Source organism: Sinocyclocheilus rhinocerous, unplaced genomic scaffold (assembly GCF_001515625.1).
Source record: "Sinocyclocheilus rhinocerous isolate Xijiao unplaced genomic scaffold, SAMN03320098_v1.1 scaffold43, whole genome shotgun sequence".
Classification (NCBI taxonomy): domain Eukaryota; kingdom Metazoa; phylum Chordata; class Actinopteri; order Cypriniformes; family Cyprinidae; genus Sinocyclocheilus; species Sinocyclocheilus rhinocerous.
Window position 1 is genome coordinate 291,529 of NW_015628370.1, and position 18,775 is coordinate 310,303.

The following is an 18,775-nucleotide window of genomic DNA, read 5'->3' on the forward strand; positions in this document are numbered from 1 at the left end:
TAACATTTATTTATATATATATATATATATATATATATATATATAAAATTCTGTCTGAAACTGAGCTACAATTGCATTATCTAGGTCAGTTTTTTTTCTGCAAAAAACAGACAGGTACGACCTCACATTGCCTCAAACTGGCTCACATCACCTTACACTGCCTGCTATTTCCTCCAAAATAGTGGTACAGGGAAAGCATGGCCAGCCTGCTCCATTGCATCAGTGTCAAAACTGTCCCAGATACCTGTCAGTGGAGACAATGAGACCATGGTGATGTGCTGTCCATATAACAGCTGGTCTCAGTGCTGTTCTAGGCAGCAGCAATGAGAACGAGGCTCCATCAGAGTTACGGTGTCGTAACCCTTCTCCAACCCTTAGAAGTCATCTAGAGATACTCTCCCACCAAAGCTACAGACCTCATGAAGCATAAACCATGCCAAATCTTTAAATATGCTCTTGTTGTTCTTTAAAATAAAAGTAAGATATTTGCACTTGAGTCTTGGGAAAAGTTAAAACACATCCGAAACATATAGTGCGACTGCCAGATTGTCTGCATACAAGTATATATAATGCATGTTAATATAGATGTTCTCTGGGGATTTCAGATTTAGCTATCACCACCACACAAAGCAGAACCATGGCAAGGTGTGTGTTGTTCTGCGCCTACGTAGTACATATATTATCAAACGCTCTTGTGTGTTGGTATATCTCACAATATCACATGTGATCATGGGACATATGGTCCCACACACACCCATCTGAAATGAGACTTCTTACACTTCCATGTAGCAAACCTCCCACTCAGGCCCTGTTAGGATTTACTAAAAGAATAGGCTGGCAGATGGAAGGATTAAGGAGGAAAAAGAGAAACTTAATATACTTAAACACTGCCAATATAAAATGTATTTACCTGTACTTAAATTTAGGCCCTCTCTGTGTACACAGATGTCATTTAGATTTAGAGGAATATCATCATAACTAATTAGGTAATAGTCTTGGAGAGACACCAATTAGTAATTGGCACTCCTAACGAGAGCACTTTCCAAGTTTAGACCAGGTGCCAATCTGTCTGTTGCTCTGACGACTGTACCAAATTAATGAAAGCAGGAGAGCAAACGCTTTGTGTACAATCAATCGATATCTCATGGTGTAAAGGTATTGAGTCACAAAATAAACAAGCGATTTCTATCCCTGAGGTTGTTATAATTCTTCATTTATTTTAGCTGGTCTCGCTCTCACACATACAGACTGCTCTCTCATTGGGATGCACCTCCTTGCCTTAGTCCCAGCCCTAATTAAAGCTTCCTTTGGGCCTCACTATGTGGAGCACCAAACCAGATCACATCTCTGGTGGGCTGAGGAAGAAAGTGAGAGTGAGAAAGAGAGGAACAAGTGAGATAAGGTGGAGGGGCATCGAGATTTAGGCATGATCAGACTGCAAATGTTGCCTGGTAGCCTTTTAATAGGACTGTTTTGTGATTGCATGTTTCAATAAAACTGTCATTGTTCTTGTTTCATTAATATTTTGCAGTGTGGTATTCGGTAGTGATCTAAAAACAATAGCAGATGAGCTCTAATTACTCTCAGGGCATGTTTCATTGCAGATTAGCAGATATTTTCATTCAGTTTTAGCAAAATAAGCTTTTGTACAATTAATTGAGAGACAGTGAGAAATGATGAAACACAGTGGGTGCAAAAGACATAGAGATTGAGAGAAAATACAATGAGGGAAAGTAGTAGAAGAAAAAGAGGGAATTTTATCTGTGTCAAAGAAGGGTTTAACAACCTTGACCTTGATAGTGGGGATAGCTTGGTTACTAGGACTTGCTGCAAACTTTTTTACAACCTAGATTTCATATTTGAGGCCACTGTAGATTGAAAGAAACCATACATTTTTCCCAGATTATATATAATCCTAGGATTAAATCGCATATTCTTGTAGCTGTCACTTGAGTGTTTACCGATGGTACTCAAGGCTTGAACATAAGATTCAGAATAAAAGCTACTGTTAGACTCATCTGGATTGAGGAGCAGATCGGAGTCTGTGCAAATGTGTTCCATTTTCCATTGCGTTCAGAGGAGGATGGCACCTGGCACAATGCAAAAGCATTTTAATCCCCCATTTCTATACATATTTTCCTCTATGACATACAGCAGGCCTGAAATGGGAAACCTTGCATGGCTGGATGATTAATGATGTTTGTCATATCACGATCCCCTCTCGCTGTCTGTATTCTTGAAAGCCAGTGCATGGCTCATTTACTACTGTTCTAATGATTAAGACAATGAAATCCAAGGGTATGGCACTATTTGTTCGTACAGCTAATGAATGATTTGTTGGGAAATGGTCCAAATGGAAGTGGGTTTCCCTGGTTTTATATAGGGAGTTTTTCTGATTTTATACAGGAGATTACTGCAACAACCAAGCACATATACACAAATTCATGCATTTGTGCCAGCTTGTATAATCGCTTGTGCTATCTCATCATTAGTTATAATGAAAATATGGACCAATTAAATGTTTGAACTAAGGCATGCATAGATAAGATTTGAAATACTCAATAGTAATGTAATAGTTGTGCAGAATCCATTAGGGGATGTTATTGGGTCATGTTTTATGACTCATATGTTTGTAGTGGCTACATATTCTGTTTTATAGTGATAAATAACCAAATGAGGAGTTTTAAAATTTGAGCTGTATTTTATAAATCGCGTGTAGAATTTGATTTAAAAATAGTTATGTTGAATATTTTTTATTTGTTTGTTTGTTTGTGCTTGTTCTTAGTTTTTGTTCAGTTTTAAATAAGATTAAATTAAAAAAACAAATAAAAGTTTGTTTCTTTTTGTATTTGTAGACTTTGAGATTTTTATGTTTTATATTATTATATTTTCCTGTTAAATTAAGCTCATATGTATTGTCTTTGTTTTATTTGACAGATTCATCAGGGAGGACTCCAGCAGTTCTCCTTCAAGTCAAGATTGGTGTGAAAAAATGTATCAGGCACTAACTCCGCTATACTGGATATGAGCAAATATGGGGACTCTGCAAGAAACCATGACAAGTCAACAGCTTTGACAGCCCAAAAGGAAATCAATTTTTTTTGCATATGTGAAAGATATATTCTGTACTCTCAATAGCAAACTCGCATAAGAATCCAACCTTGTTTCCCTTTATTTTAAAACACCCCCTTCCTCTCCACTCCCATCATGAAGAGTGTATTGACTGCCCTCAATCCTTCCTGTACCACCCTCCTCTTCCTTCCCTTTTTCATGCTCTTATGCCCGCCAGCATTGGTCAGAGGTGACTGCTGGCTCATCGAGGGGGATAAAGGTTATGTGTGGTTGGCCATCTGCAGCCAGAACCAGCCACCATATGAGACAATCCCACAGCACATCAACAACACAGTACATGACTTGCGACTTAATGAGAACAAGATCAAAGCTATTTTTTTCACCTCCTTGAGTCGCTTCACAAATCTGACTGACCTCAACCTCACCAAGAATGAGATCTCATACATCGAAGATGGTGCTTTTGCAAGCCAAGCAAATCTACAGGTTTTGCAACTTGGATATAACAAGTTAACCAACCTGACTGAAGGCATGTTGCGAGGTCTGGGACGCATGCAATGTCTTTTCTTGCAGCACAATCTCATAGAAGTCATTGCCACCAATGCATTCTGGGAGTGCCCCAGCCTCAGCAACCTAGACCTGTCATCGAACAAGCTTGCCCGACTAGACCCATCTACTTTCACTGTGTTGGGCAGGCTCATGGGATGCGAGCTTGCAGGAAACCCTTTCCACTGCGGCTGTGAGCTCTACAGCTTCCTCGCCTGGTTAGAGGCCTTCAACAATGTCACACACACCTATGATCGACTTCAGTGCGAGACCCCACGGGAGTTGTTTGGCTATCCATTGCTGAGTCCTGTGGCTGGGCACGGACGGAGTGCTCGCTATATCCTTTCCTCTGTGTGCCGGAATGGGGTGCGGATTCCAGGAATGACATCTCTGCCACCTGATCCTGATTCTTCAGGCATGAGTCCTGACATGTTTGACCACTTTGGACCATACCACCAGCCCACAACTTCCTCCTCATCTGAGAATGCATTTAGTCCCAGCATCAAACTGCAACATGTGTCTCTTTCCTCTGCGTCCCTTCTGATCCAGATTCCAAAGCCATACAGCAAGATGTACATCCTGGTGCAGTACAATCAGAGCTTTGTGTCTGATGTGATGACCTTGAAGAATAAAATGGAAATGATCACCCTTGATAAGCTCAAACCAAACACCAACTACACTTTCTGCGTGGCATCTATACGCAATTCACAGCGCTACAACCACACTTGTTTATACTTTTCTACCAGAGCTCCAAATCCAGATGACTTGATGTCTCCACCCTCGACGACCACCCACTACATCATGACCATTGTTGGCTGCCTCTTTGGAATGCTCATTGTTCTCGGGTTTGTCTACTACTGCTTGCGAAGACGTCGCCGACAAGAAGAGAAAGAAAAATCCATTTGTGTGAAGAAGACCATTCTGGAAATGCGATATGGACCAGAGGTGGCAGCGGCAGTTGCAAATGACCCCACAGCTATCCAGAAACTTCATGAGCAAAGCCACCATCAGCATCACCATGGCAAACTACCCATGTCCTCCTCATCCAGCTCTGCCATGCTTGGCCATGGTTCTGCCAACACTAGTTCCTCACGTCTGTCCTCCATCTCTCAAGTAGAGAAGATGGCAACTGCCTTCTCAGAGGTCATGTCCACTAAGGGCAACTATATGGATATTAGGACCTCTGTAGGAGGAGACGAAAGGGGGAGAGATGGAGCTATGTTACATGGTGTTCGGGAGGAAGATCTCAGGGGGGATGATGGAAGTGACCTCGGTGATGATTCAGATGATGATGGCCGTGGATCAGCATCCGAGATTTCAACAATTGCAATGGAGGTTGACAAGGTCAACCAGATAATTAACAACTGCATTGATGCCCTTAAGCTGGACTCTGTTGCAACCTCTACTGTTTCCACCACAGCAAGTGGTCCCACCTCACCCCCACCTACCTCTACCTCCTCCCTGACCAGAGGACTGATTCCCATTTCTACTTGTGTCAGTGATACTTGCCATATCCTGCCTTCCCCAAAAATTCCTCATCCACCCCCTCTTCCCTTCACAGCTCCTCTGTCCGAGAGACCTGGGATCACAGGGGGTGGCTTTGTGTCACCGCCATACCGTCCGCCTCCCCCAGCTACTGCAGTGAGGCCTATTCAAAGACAGATGAGTGCTGATGCAGCTGTCATTGTCTCTTCTTCAAAGAGGCACTGCCGCCCTTCCAGTGGGAAAGGTCGCATTTACAGCCTAGATGTTCCGGAACCCCACAGCCCAGATCCCTGCCAGTATCAAGACAAGGGCAGCCCAATGGGGTGTGGTGAGCCCCTGGAGAGGCTCCCTTTAGGAGGTGGTGGTTGTAGCATTGATGGTGGTACTGTAGATGGGATGGGCCTTCAGCAGCACCTGGAGGTGCACCCAGACTACCACTGTGCAGAGCATCGTCACTCAGTCCCTGCCCTTTACTATGAGGGCTCTCATGACTCCCCAGCCCAAAGGGTCTCTTTTCTCAAGCCTCTTTCACGCACCAAGAGAGACGCTGCTTCCTACTCTCAGCTCTCTCCCCGTCACCACAATTACTCTGGCTACTCCTCGAGTCCAGAGTACTCCTCTGAGAGCACCTTGCGCATCTGGGAGCGCTTCCGTCCCCACAGAAAGGGTCCACGCGAGGAGTCCTGTTATGTAACAGCCGGAAATGCCTTGCGCAAAAAGGTCCAGTTTGCCAAGGGGGAGGACTTGCATGACATCCTTGACTACTGGAAGGGTGTGTCGGCACAGCAAAAGCTGTAATCTATGCGACTGCGTGGAAACACAGCACAGGTCTCCTTCACTACCTGATAAACCGGAAGAGCGACTGTAGTGAGGAAGTCGGGTTATGGCTGCAGTGTGCAAAGCGGAGCCAAGTTTGTCAGGGTTTGAGGACAAGTTGCTTTAATCTGGTTTTGTACAGTGAACCAGAAAGAGAGTAAAAGAGCCTAAGGATACACTATATACATAAGATAACATTCAGAGATATTCTTTGGAGCACTGACAATTGTCGTACTCAGTGAAAAAAGGTCAGATGGGCTTATCATTTGTCAATAATTGAAATAATTGTATTTTACTCAGTATTCATCTGTGTATTCATAGTTCATATCAATGGTGAGACCTTTGTAACCTGAGTCCTCATTCAGCCTGAGACAGAATCTCTGTTTATACTCCCACTCAAATCACAGGCCATTGCATTCATTTGTTAGGCGGGAATGTGTATGAGTGTGTGTTTTAGTAGGATAAAATGATGTGCTTATTTTTTACAAACCTGTCAAAAGCAGTTTCCCCCTTCCATATTGCAGAGACTATGCACAGGGCAACCACATTTACATTTCAATAGCACTCCTCATGTGAAAAATAAAGGAATGGAGGGAAGGAAAAAATGAAACAGAAGAATCTCCATGGGGAGCTTTAGAATAGTCAGCCGTGTTTGGCAGCTGCTTGCTGTGCTGAGCAGGATGACATAAATAGTGCAAGGGGTGCTAGAAAAAATACTGTAGATTTACTTGGGTCTGTGGAAAATGTGTAGATCTGTGTTTGAGATTAAACAGACATAGCTCTGTGCCTCTCTCATCACTGATGCATTATTAATAGCATTTCCTTATCAGAGGTTACCTTGTCACCTGTATCACAGCATGAGCACAAAGTGGCTGTTGGCAGTAGAGGTTTATGTATTCTGTTCCTCTGCCCTAAGGTCAATTTGTTTAGTCCATTAATTGGCTTTTGGAAGCCTGTTGCTGACAGCTGAGACATTCAACAGGCAAAGTGACCTAGACCCTATTGTGACACTTTTAAACTGATGCTTTATATGACATGTTTCTCCAGGCTCTTGTTTGTTTATTTATTTATTCATTTATTTATTGGGGGAATTATTATCCATGATGCTGATACTGAAATTATGACAAAATAACAAGGAGCAAGGACTGATTAAATAAATTGTATAAAAAATTACAAAGAATTTATTTTAATGAACAGATATTTTATGCTCTTGTTATCACTTACTGACCTTTGGTTTCAATGTTGATAACAGCTCTTCCCACTTAATCTCAAATATAGATCTCATAGGACATTTCATGTCATAATACATTATTAATAGTATGGTTTATTGTAAAAATGACAAATATTATTAACTCGAACACCTCTGTCAGCCATAATTTTATTAATGTCCAGTTAGATTAGACTAACTAATTAGCAATTAACCAAGGCTATATCCTTTAGTGTGCAAGGGTAAGCAGCCAAGACCTCCAATTTGATTAAAAGAGATCACTCTTTTTTCTTTTCTCAGCAACCACGTTCAACCTACAGTTTCATGGACCAATAAACCAAAAAATTAGATTAGTGGCCCTGTGGGAATATGTACATCCGTTTACAATGCATTCTCATACTTTAAGTATGAAATGACAGGTGAGAGATCCAACAGGCACATGAAATGAAATGAATGGCATTTACTCAGTGAAGTATAGTTATACCCCCACCCCCCTCTAAATACATGGCTTAAAGGGATAGTTTCACCCAAACATTAAAATTCTGTACTCAGCCTTGTGTTGTTCCAAAACTGTATGACTTACTTTCTTCTGCAGAACACAAGAGGTGACATTTTGAACTGACTGTTTTCCATCCTCTTTTCCGTACATATACGATGAATGGGGACTGAGCTTGCAAACTTCAAAAAGGACGCAAAAAGTCTTTTCTCAAAGCTATTGTGTGTCCTCAGAAGGCTTTGAATGTAGCATTCGAGTCATATAAACCACTTTCATGATACTTTTATGCTTTTGCATCCTTTTTGGAGCTTAAAAGTCACAGTCATGATAAATTATAATTGCATGGGAAACTTGTCAGACTTTACAATTCATATAGGTTTGGAACAACATGAGTGTGCTTACTTCTTTTTTTCAAGCCAACTCTGACCTGAGAACTTATTAACATCACTTTGTCACAGGCACTTAACTTGACATCACTACTGGTGAAACATGTCTGAGATGTCCAGTTTGAAAATGAGAAAAAATAGATTGAAGCAGAATGCAAACAGCTCATATGGGGGTTAGCATTAGCCAGCAAACCTCTTTATTTTGCCCCCATTTTTCAGCATCAGGTGTTTTTGTGCCTTCAGTAAAAGGGTCCATTATTTGATGTAGTACCACATAAAGAGCCGTTCTTAATTTTTATGCTGTGTGGTTCATTTCTGTAAATCATACTATATCCCTTTATTTAATAAGGGGTTTATTGTAAATACATGTTCATATACCATCTTTCTTACCATTTCTCTCGATTAAGGTTTTTCATTGTAAATATGTGACAGATACCTGCCAACATTGGACATACACTCAGGCACAATGTCTCTTTGGTTCTTTCTTTTTCGGGGGCTTTAAAAAAAATTCAGTCCAAGGTATACGGGCAGCAGGTTTTTTACCGGATGCTTAATGGTTTAGACGAGGAGGAACAGCAGCAGCTATAACATGTGGATTATTAGGGCACTGTTTGTGTACTTAAAGAAGACTTTGCAGAGAGATAAATTGGACCCTAACTGGACAAACTGTTCTCGGGCAACTGAAATGGACCCATGAAGGACTGCTACCGGAGGCTTACTGTGACATTTTCCTTACTTTATGAACTGGATTTGGAAACCACTTGGACTGGTCTTAAGGAACTAACAATGAACACTCAATCCTAAATGACTGTTCATTTTTATAACAGTAAAATCTGACGCCCAGCTTTATGTTTTTAGATCTGGTTTTTATTGTGCCTCCCCTCATTGGCAAAAAAAAAAAGACTTTGCACTCCTGTACAAATGCTTGTCAGCCATTTTTGCTATGAATTCAAAGTTGAATAACAAAAGAGGGAAGTAATAATACAATTGGCATGGTATCTGTAAGATTTTTCTGTTATGTATTATTTGTTTAAGAAAATGTGTACTTACTGCTTTTTCTTATCATACTTTGCTGAGGAGTAAGACTGTGGTGTTCTCTTTTCAATTTGCTCAAGGTCAATCTCCTTGAACATTCCCTCAGTGTTTTCCCATTCGTTCAGGACAAACAGACATTTCAATTATTTCAAGTTAAGGTCTCCCTCCACCAAATCACATTTTTATATCAGACCTTCATTCATATTCTATTTCATGATTTAATTCATTTGACTTGACAAGTCATGCATAATTACCCAGTTCAGCCAAACAACATGTTTGTTTACTACCCTACTACAGAACTAACAGGCAAAGATAGTCATTTTATGGCAGTGCCACTTTCTTTACGCTGACATGATCGCAGTGGATGGTTGGGGGTCAGAGCTTCACCTCTGGAATACTGCTGTTTTTTGAGGAGTTGAATAATGCATGTGTCTGTCTCTTCTTCTCAATCCTGTGCTAAAGTATCATTATATTCCTGCTCCATGTTTGCATCACTGTCAACATTTTGATTTTGTTAACAATTCAACATTCAGAAGTTCCTGAAGAATCTATTTTGACCAGGAGTGTCACGTTGACTGTTGTTGATACCAGCTCTGGTTGAACGAAATGGTGATCTGTAGTGGACTGTTTGTAGTTTATTTGCATTCTATTACGTATAACCAGTCAGTATCACATGACATAGGATGTTTAAGAGCGTTGCATAATTTATGTTTGGTCATAGTGTCATAATTTGATAGCCTTTTTATACTAATAGGTACTTTCTGAAGGCCCTCTGACAATAGTTGTGTTAAGGAAGTTGGTTGTACTAAGAGTAGAAAATACGTTGACATTAATCACTGTCAGATTTCAGCGATATTACACAGAGCGTAAAGTGGATTACTCTTCCATAGCAGTTTTTACTTTTCTAAGCTCTTTAGCCTCCTCTTAGTGTTAGACACTATAGAAGGAGATTGGCTTGAAGAGAGCAAAAGAGATATGGTTTAATGCTTTGAAACATGATTTTCACTCCAGCCTTCTTTCTTTTTAACAGCCGATGAATTGCAAGAGTGACAAAGGTGAAACATTTGGAGGTAATTAACTAGTTCTGACATATAAATCCCCATTATTCATTACTTCTTTTGAAACTAAGGTTGCTTTGAGTCCAAACTTTTCACTTATTTGTATTGTTCTCAATTTGTATTGAACACATTTAAAATCAATTACTTCTTTTTACAAGAACAGGATTCATATTTAACTGACTTAATAGTTACTCAGGACCAAATAGGGTTTGTCAAGCTTATTATTGCCCCCTTAAATCCAAAAACGACTACATGCAGTCAACATGTTCTGATGTGTCTTTGAAGGTCCTCCTCGTTGGCTTTGCCTGTCTTTGTTCATGCCCAAAAGAAGCCTAGAGAAAATCACTCAGAGGGTCTCTGGAGTCAGGATAATTGTGCCTCTTTTATGAAGCTTTTAAGTCTATTCTCCCTCTTCGCGCAGAAGAGCACCACACTGGCATGTTTTCCCTCTGATATTTTCCTCTTGTTTGTTCTTTTCTCTCAAATGTTCTCTGAATTCTGTTTGGACGGCGAGGTGGAAAACACGGCAGGATTGCGAGAGACAGGCTGCAGGATGGAGAACCGCAATTGTTTAGAACTAGATGAGACAATAAAAGGGACCGTTTCTGTGCTTCTCCAACACACAGCCCAGGGGCTTTGATAACCTAATTAAGAAATAAATCTTTATATTAAACTGTGATGGAGAGACAAAAGCAAGCGTTGAGTGAAGAAGCAAGTGCAGGAGAGAGGGGTTAACTCTGAACGAGCTCATCAAAGTGAGTCAGAGACTGTCGGTATGATGATGAAAAACACTAAACACTCAGGATCAGGAGGAGACAGTAAATCAGGGCTGAAGATGATGCAGCAAGTGTGTAGGAGTACTTTGAGAGTAGAGAGAGGATCAGAGTACGCAAGCTGCATCAACCTGATAAAGACTGGAGCCTTGAATGAATAAACAACATGCCCAAATTGTAACGTTAAAAGGCTACCTTAGATGATTAGATAGTTTGAATTGCCTTTGAGAACCGATTTAGATCCAAATGTTTATTGGTTTATTTCAAAGGGATAGTTCACCCACCAAATTTGTTTTGTTTTGTTTTGTGTTTTGTTTTGTTTTGTTTTGTTTTGTTTTGTTTTGTTTTGTTTTGTGTTTTGTTTTGTTTTGTTTTGTTTTGCTTTGCTTTGCTTTGTTTTTTGCTTTGTTTTGTTTTGCTTTGCTTTGCTTTGTTTTGTTTTTTGCTTTGTTTTGTTTTGCTTTGCTTTGCTTTGTTTTGTTTTGTTTTGTTTTTTGCTTTCTTTTGTTTTGTTTTGTTTTGCTTTGCTTTGTTTTGTTTTGCTTTGCACTGCTTTGTAGCATAACAGCAGTGGTCACTAAGGAAAAGGCTGTGTGAAGATTTTATCAAAAATATCGCTTTTTTGTTGTTGTTCCACAGAAAAAAAGAAAGTTATTCCCAATTTGGAAAGTAAATAATGACAGAATTGTCATTTTCGGATGAACTATCCTTTCAGCTTAGCACTCTCCTCTCAGAAATCGTGGGAAATGTTTAAAATACACGTGGGAATGTCAGAGGAGCTAACTAGGATTTTCCCAGCGATTCACACTAGGAGATCACACCAGTTAATCCTGGGTACTGTTTCATCCCTCTCCATCACTCACTTCTCAATTAACGTCAGACTCCATCAGCCTGATGTCCTTTCTTTCACTCATTCCCTCTATAGTCTCACTCTCTGTCTACAGGCCAACATATCAAGATATCTCTGGAGCATTACTCCTATATTCAGACAGCAGTTTAACATGCTGTGGAGAGGAACAGAGGACATGTAATGAATCTATATATTTAAAGGTGCATTAAAACAATAGAGAGTACAGAGAAAAAGAGAATGGTATTTGACTAGTCATGTGAGGGGGACCTCTATTACAGTATATTACAGTATGTCTATTACACATTTTTTTTTCATGTGAGTTTTTTAAATGCAGGGGTGAAGTCTAAAATGTTTCAGCATTTGAAAACATCAACATCAGAGGGACTTGAGCACTAATGAATAGAATGCACATCTTTGAGTGTTTTTTTTAATGTATAATTTGCTGAGGATTCACTGAATGTGACTTACAGCCTGACTTTGGCTCTTCGTAAAGTGGGTAGTTTGGAGGGATGGTGTTTGGGTCTAATCTGTCATTCATTTAATTATTTTTACAGTCAATTTCAACACTCAAATAATGTGTTTCACCGAACCTGAGGGTAAAATGTACAAAAGGGTGACTTAAGGGCCTTTTGTGTTTTATTTTGTTTTGTTTTAATCCTCCAGTATAATAATCTCCTCACATGATGTTGGCATGCGGTTGGCAGGTCTGTCTCTGTTTTCTTGAGCATATTTGAGCCTTCACCTGTCCCAAAATACGGCTCAGGAATATTTATGACAATTATTAGCTTGCATTTTCTTTTATCCTCTATTGCTTTATTAGCCCTCCTTTCACAAATATGATTCCCTGTTCCAAAAAAACAGGAGGTAAAGTAGACAAATGGCTATATTTGTGAATCTCAAACTTTGTAAAAAGATCAAAGTTGTTTTTTGTCACTGAAGTTGTAGTTGTAATTGTTATTATTATGTTTCGGGGTGGGAGGTTTTGGGTGATCTTAGGGTAACATGTTGTATGGCTTTGGACTGGAGGGGGACCTCTATTACAGTATGTAATATATATAAAACATTTTTTTTTCATGTGAGTTTTTTTAAATGCAGGGGTGAAGTCTAAAATGTTTCAGCATTTGAAAACATCAACATCAGAGGGACTTGAGCACTAATGAATAGAATGCACATCTTTGAGTGTTTTTTTTAATGTATAATTTGCTGAGGATTCACTGAATGTGACTTACAGCCTGACTTTGGCTCTTCGTAAAGTGGGTAGTTTGGAGGGATGGTGTTTGGGTCTAATCTGTCATTCATTTAATTATTTTTACAGTCAATTTCAACACTCAAATAATGTGTTTCGCCGAACCTGAGGGTAAAATGTACAAAAGGGTGACTTAAGGGCCTTTTGTGTTTTATTTTGTTTTGTTTTAATCCTCCAGTATAATAATCTCCTCACATGATGTTGGCATGCGGTTGGCAGGTCTGTCTCTGTTTTCTTGAGCATATTTGAGCCTTCACCTGTCCCAAAATACGGCTCAGGAATATTTATGACAATTATTAGCTTGCATTTTCTTTTATCCTCTATTGCTTTATTAGCCCTCCTTTCACAAATATGATTCCCTGTTCCAAAAAAACAGGAGGTAAAGTAGACAAATGGCTATATTTGTGAATCTCAAACTTTGTAAAAAGATCAAAGTTGTTTTTTGTCACTGAAGTTGTAGTTGTAATTGTTATTATTATGTTTCGGGGTGGGAGGTTTTGGGTGATCTTAGGGTAACATGTTGTATGGCTTTGGACTGGGTTAATGCAGTGATCCACGTTATCCAGATCTGATTCAATCTGAGACCATAGAAAGTGGCAGAAAAAGAAACAAAGTGTTATGTTTGCATGATTTCCTGTATTTTTCAAAGAGATTAATTATATTGTTGTGTATACTGAGTGGATATATGTTGCAAATGAAGCAAAAATTAGGTATTGAAATATTGTCAGAACTTGCCATCATTTTGAGGGATGATACTGAGGTTTATTCATATCTCAATGATGCTGAACTGTCACTGAAATACTTATTACAGTTTGAAACCAAGAAAAAAGCTGCCTGAAACAATGCCATGGGAAAGCTTTGTATTCTGCCATAAAAAAAATGGATTCATTGGTCAGTCTTGTTTAGTGCCAAAATAAGATCTTTATCACTTATGGTTATTTCTCTGCAATGAAAAAGAAGATCCGAGCTGGGTCAATTCATCCTCTGTAGAACTCAGTGCCGCCCAACAGACTCCAGATCAATAAATGAGAGTATATGGCACATCCACTACATTAACCTTGCAGGTGTCCCAGAGTAGCCCCTCGCCTCTGCTGGAGAAAAAAAACATTCTCCCGTGCACGGCTGCTCATTGGATCAATGATAAAGTAAACATCAGCGAATAAATGTTTCAACATTTTTGAGAAGTCAGTGGATGGAATAGTCCACGGGCAGTGAATAGAGGTACTTAGATAGGGGCTGGTCTGTTCGGGAGGCTGGAGTCTCTGGAGGCTGTAAAGGATGTCATTTTCTATTTGGCCCGACTGAATGAAGAGGCCTTCATTGATTATTTAAGGCAGAGAGGCCACAACGGCGTGTCTTGAGCCAAACCACAACACCAAGCTAATCATGTCTGAACTCTTGCCAATGGCTCTTCAGTTCATTCTCCTCTTAGAGCACTATACATACACAAATAATAGACTATATACTGTATATAGCATTTTATTGGTCGAGGCTAGTAAGCTTCTGAAAAAGGCAGAAATGTGAGAAAGAATAGACATTTGATTGCTTTTTATTTATTTTAATTTTTTTTGAAGTGGAAACCAAAGCTTTTCCATGGCAACACACAAAACATCTCCAACTGTGAGTGAGCTTTATAACAGTTTGATATTGGACATCATAAGTAGCTGAGCCTTCAGCTACAGGATTTAAGAGAATTGTAAATGAATTTCAGCAATTTCAAAGAGCCTCATCCACAATCAGAGATCAGCTGTGTATTTCTTTGCATCTCTTTCTATCTAAGGAATGGATCTCAAAAAGGACACAATTTCTTTGATGTGAAGGAAAAAAGCCTCTGAAATGGTTTACTTACATTTATTTTGCTGGTAATTATATCCTACATCTTCACCACAAATTCTGTACAAAAGATCTATTTCTATATTTGCAATAAATTTGTAATTAAAAAAAGCTGCAGATGCAGTAACTGTTTTATTCACACAAAATATTGCCATATATCCTTGAAAATGCATTGGTATTCTGCAACTTTTGTCATTTTTGTTTGACCACAGTTATGAGTGTTGTTATTGAAAGCTGCTAAGTGACTCTTTTGCTTAGTTTTAAATCTTTGCTTGAATCACAGATAAACAAGTGTGAGAAATGTAATACATACAGAACATCTTGCGGAACCAAACTTTCTATTTTGGCGTAAAGGTTGGTTTACTTTGCAGCTTATTCTGGCCAAAGCTGCCCACATGAACAGAAGAGACTATCTGACCAACATGTACAATATCTAACCATAGTTCATTTTAAATGTGATGTTCTAAGGGCAGCTTAATCTAAATTCAGTAAGTCAGCAATAATACTACAGGTAGCTCGTTCAAATAATGGTGAAGCAATCTTCAGTGCAGACAGCACTAAAGAAATTATTGAAAAATATGTGAACTTTATCCTCACCATTTGGATATATGCCAGGTTATAAAGCTCCTCTCCTTTGTCTTGTCATTTGCTGGATAACAGAAACATCTTGCTCACATTGTAGCTTGTAAATGCAACTTTGTAAAAATTTATAAAAATTGAGAAAGCTCTTGCCATTTTCTATCAGATGATTTGTGAATGTATGTGATAAAACTGCTAAGAAATTCCAAATAAGCATAAATGGTTCCATTGTGAGTCAATGGCTATGATGTCCAGTGAAAGTTGAGATGCTGCATGTTCCCTCACCACAGGAGCGTCTTGTAATTCTCTCAACCTTTCTGATGTAAGTAGTCTGTTGCACTCAAAGGGGAAAAATGTCCAAAATATATCTTAAAGTATAATATGTGGCCTAAAGAAGAAGCAGTGAAGAGAGCAGGAGACCAAAGAACAAAAAGAAACACCAAAATCCCTTCTTGTTGTTACCTTTGAACACAAAATCTGAATCGTATTAATGGATTTACTTACTTTTCTTATCAATAAATGGTGTTATTTATCTTTCCACTCTGTCCTCTCATTGTTTATTTGTTTATTTTTTTAAATTTTGTCTTTTGTTCCTTTTCAGTGTTGCTTTCATTGTACATTTCCTTGGGATCTTCAGTAACAGTAAGCTTGTACTAATGACTCCATACATTTTCCAGGTTTTACAGAAGAAAACGCATGAGGTTATTTAAGCCTGTTTGTTAAAGTGAATTTTTTTTAGACATAAACAGAACTTCTGAACTAGAGAAACAGAGTGGAAAATGAATAAAATGCACCTCATTTAATAACAAGGAAGAACCAGCCAGCAGAATAGAGCTCCAGTAAGAGTCCATGCATCCTTCTCTGTTCTCTGCTGAGATACAGCACTCTTATTCCTTCAAACGTACATTAAGTCATCAACACACAAAGCCCACTAAATTATGAAGCAATTAAAAATGTTGTGTGGGAGTTCATGATTGATGAGGGGGGTGATACAGCAGGGTGGATATGAATGTCCTGACCAGGATAAATCATTCATGCCTGTAGGAGAGAGAGTTTCAGTCATGCTGCTAATGAAGACTTAAGACGTGCAACAATCTCTCCTCAAAGCTGCTGAAAGAAAGAGAATAAAGATGGAAAAAAGTCTTCAAGATGAAGTGAATTTTGAAAATATGAAGGCCCCTCTGGTTTAAAAGGCCCTTTTGATTTGAGGCTATTTGAAAATATATTGACTTATATTTTAGTCTTATATCAGACTTATGTAGCCAATCTCTGAAATGTATACGCTTATATTGAAATATATCTGAAAGAAATGCACTTACATTTGACATTATAAGCACGGAAGGAAAAGATGCAGAATGCTTTAACTGCAATAAGCTGTTTTCCATAATTGGGCAGCAATTGATTAGTTGTAATGGATGTGCAAAATGGGCTCATATGAACAGCTTCGATCAGAATGGAGATTCATTTGTGAAGAGTTTGAGCTCCGTCAAGTTAATTCTTTATTGTCTATTTTTTATCTTAAAATCAATTTTATACTCCATCATTTTCGTTTCTATAACGTGTGAATATATCCCCTATCGTATTCTACACAGTCACCACTGATAAGCTACCACTAAATATTGTAGAAACTTATTAAATAAACAGAAAATTGGTGAACCATTTGCTGAAGTGGTTATTTAAAAACAACACTTTTGCTTCATAATCTATTGAGTCAGTTTTTATTCTTTTTATTCATAAAAGGATCCTGGAAAAACATTTATCATGGTTTCCATTAAAATATTAAGCAGTACAACTGCACCACTGATGAGCACAAGAGACTTCCAGTAAAAACCAACCCCAAACTTTGAAGTTACACTGGTCACAAATAAATTCAGTGACCTCTGAGCATCTGAACAATGAACTCCACAAACCGAACAGTAACTGAAACTTCACAGTAACTTGACAAACTGCGAGATGCTTTGAATCACAGGTGTTGTACAGTCCCAGAACATGAGCATAGTCAGAACAGAGTTGATTCATGGTTGACTTCTTCGAGCATTAACCTTTGAAACAGATGGAAGAAATCCCTGGAGGACTTTGAGGTGAGGTGAGGGAGAGAATGTTCTCCTGAGCTGAAAATGACCCTGCAAGACTTCATCAGGTCCCTCAATATTTCATACAGTAGGAAGAGGAGGAGCGCAAGTGTGAAAAAATAAAGGATTTCGGGAAAGACATGTTAAGTATGTATGATCATTTTTCATTGTTTTCCTCCATTGTTGTTGTATTTATAAGGGGGGAAAAAACTATTTACTGTGTTGTCTTTCGCTGAACCATAAATATCTAGCTAGTGTCATTTGTTCTAAAGAAAAATGGTCATGAAATAGTATTTAGACGCATCAGTCACACTTTTTATTGCACAACAAAATGTCAAACCCAGTGTCATTTATTGTAAAGAAATATAGCACACTTTTTAAACAATACGTTATACAAAACAACATTTGTTAGGTTTAAAAACAATAAATGCTGAAAAATAAAATTGTATTGTGATACTTTCTGGTTGTCAAATGTAAGTGAAGCACATTAATGTGATGGGCCTGTGGTTATTCTGCTATGACAGCTGAACACATCTGTACATATACACTAAAATCACTTTGAAACCAGCTAGGTAAAAGTCATAGCTAAATAAACAAATTAAGTTCTACATTTTTAAGTGTCCAAATATTTTGGGGGCACTGTACATCCAGACACAGAGAGCATTCAGAGCACAGGGTCTCAGCAGAACAATAACTACTTGTGGACAGGATGAGGTCAATAGATTTGCCTGTGGTAATTCAGAGGACAGGACACATCTTTAACCGTAATGTGACTTGCCCCCACAAAAATTACCAACAATTACATATTCAGTTTTTCAAATATTATTCATTCATTTATTTAATGCTCTCTTATGATTAGTGTTTTTCACAGATAAGGCAAAATAGTTCTGAGGTACAGCAGCGGTGAGGAATGATCTGCATTTGTACAGCCTGCAGTGTTGCTGGCAGCTCTTTTCATTCCTGAGGGGAAAAAAACGTCTCACTGACACCATGCAATTACTCTGAATATAGTGTGTCATTGTGCAAACGCTTTTAGAGCCATGGATGTATTCTCGTGCATGCTTATGAAAAGATTATCGCTCATTTAAGTTCATCTTTGGGGTTGTTCTTTCCCCTCTTTTCAGTCCATCTCCTCCCTGTTTTCCCTCCTTCCACCGTTGCTGTTTTTTAATCTGCTGTCCCTGCTTCTGACATCATTTGCCACTTTTATATTCACTTAATAATAATAAAAATAACAACAACAACAACAACAACAATATTAATAAAAAATGAAATATATATATCAGTTGTGTGTGTGTGTGTGTGTGTGTGTGTAAATACTTGT

The 18,775-nt window shown here is 38.7% G+C and overlaps 1 protein-coding gene across 1 annotated transcript in view; it reads left to right on the plus strand.

Moving 5' to 3' along the window:
• Positions 1–6,972, plus strand: part of LOC107737739 (protein phosphatase 1 regulatory subunit 29-like) — a 102,583-nt gene extending 95,611 nt beyond the window's left edge. The window contains exon 3 of the mRNA XM_016549331.1: positions 2,938–6,972. Within this exon, the coding sequence (XP_016404817.1) occupies positions 3,208–5,898 (2,691 nt within the window). The 5' untranslated portion in view covers positions 2,938–3,207 and the 3' untranslated portion in view covers positions 5,899–6,972. The remainder of the gene's footprint in view (positions 1–2,937) is intronic.
• Positions 6,973–18,775: the final 11,803 nt, after the last annotated feature.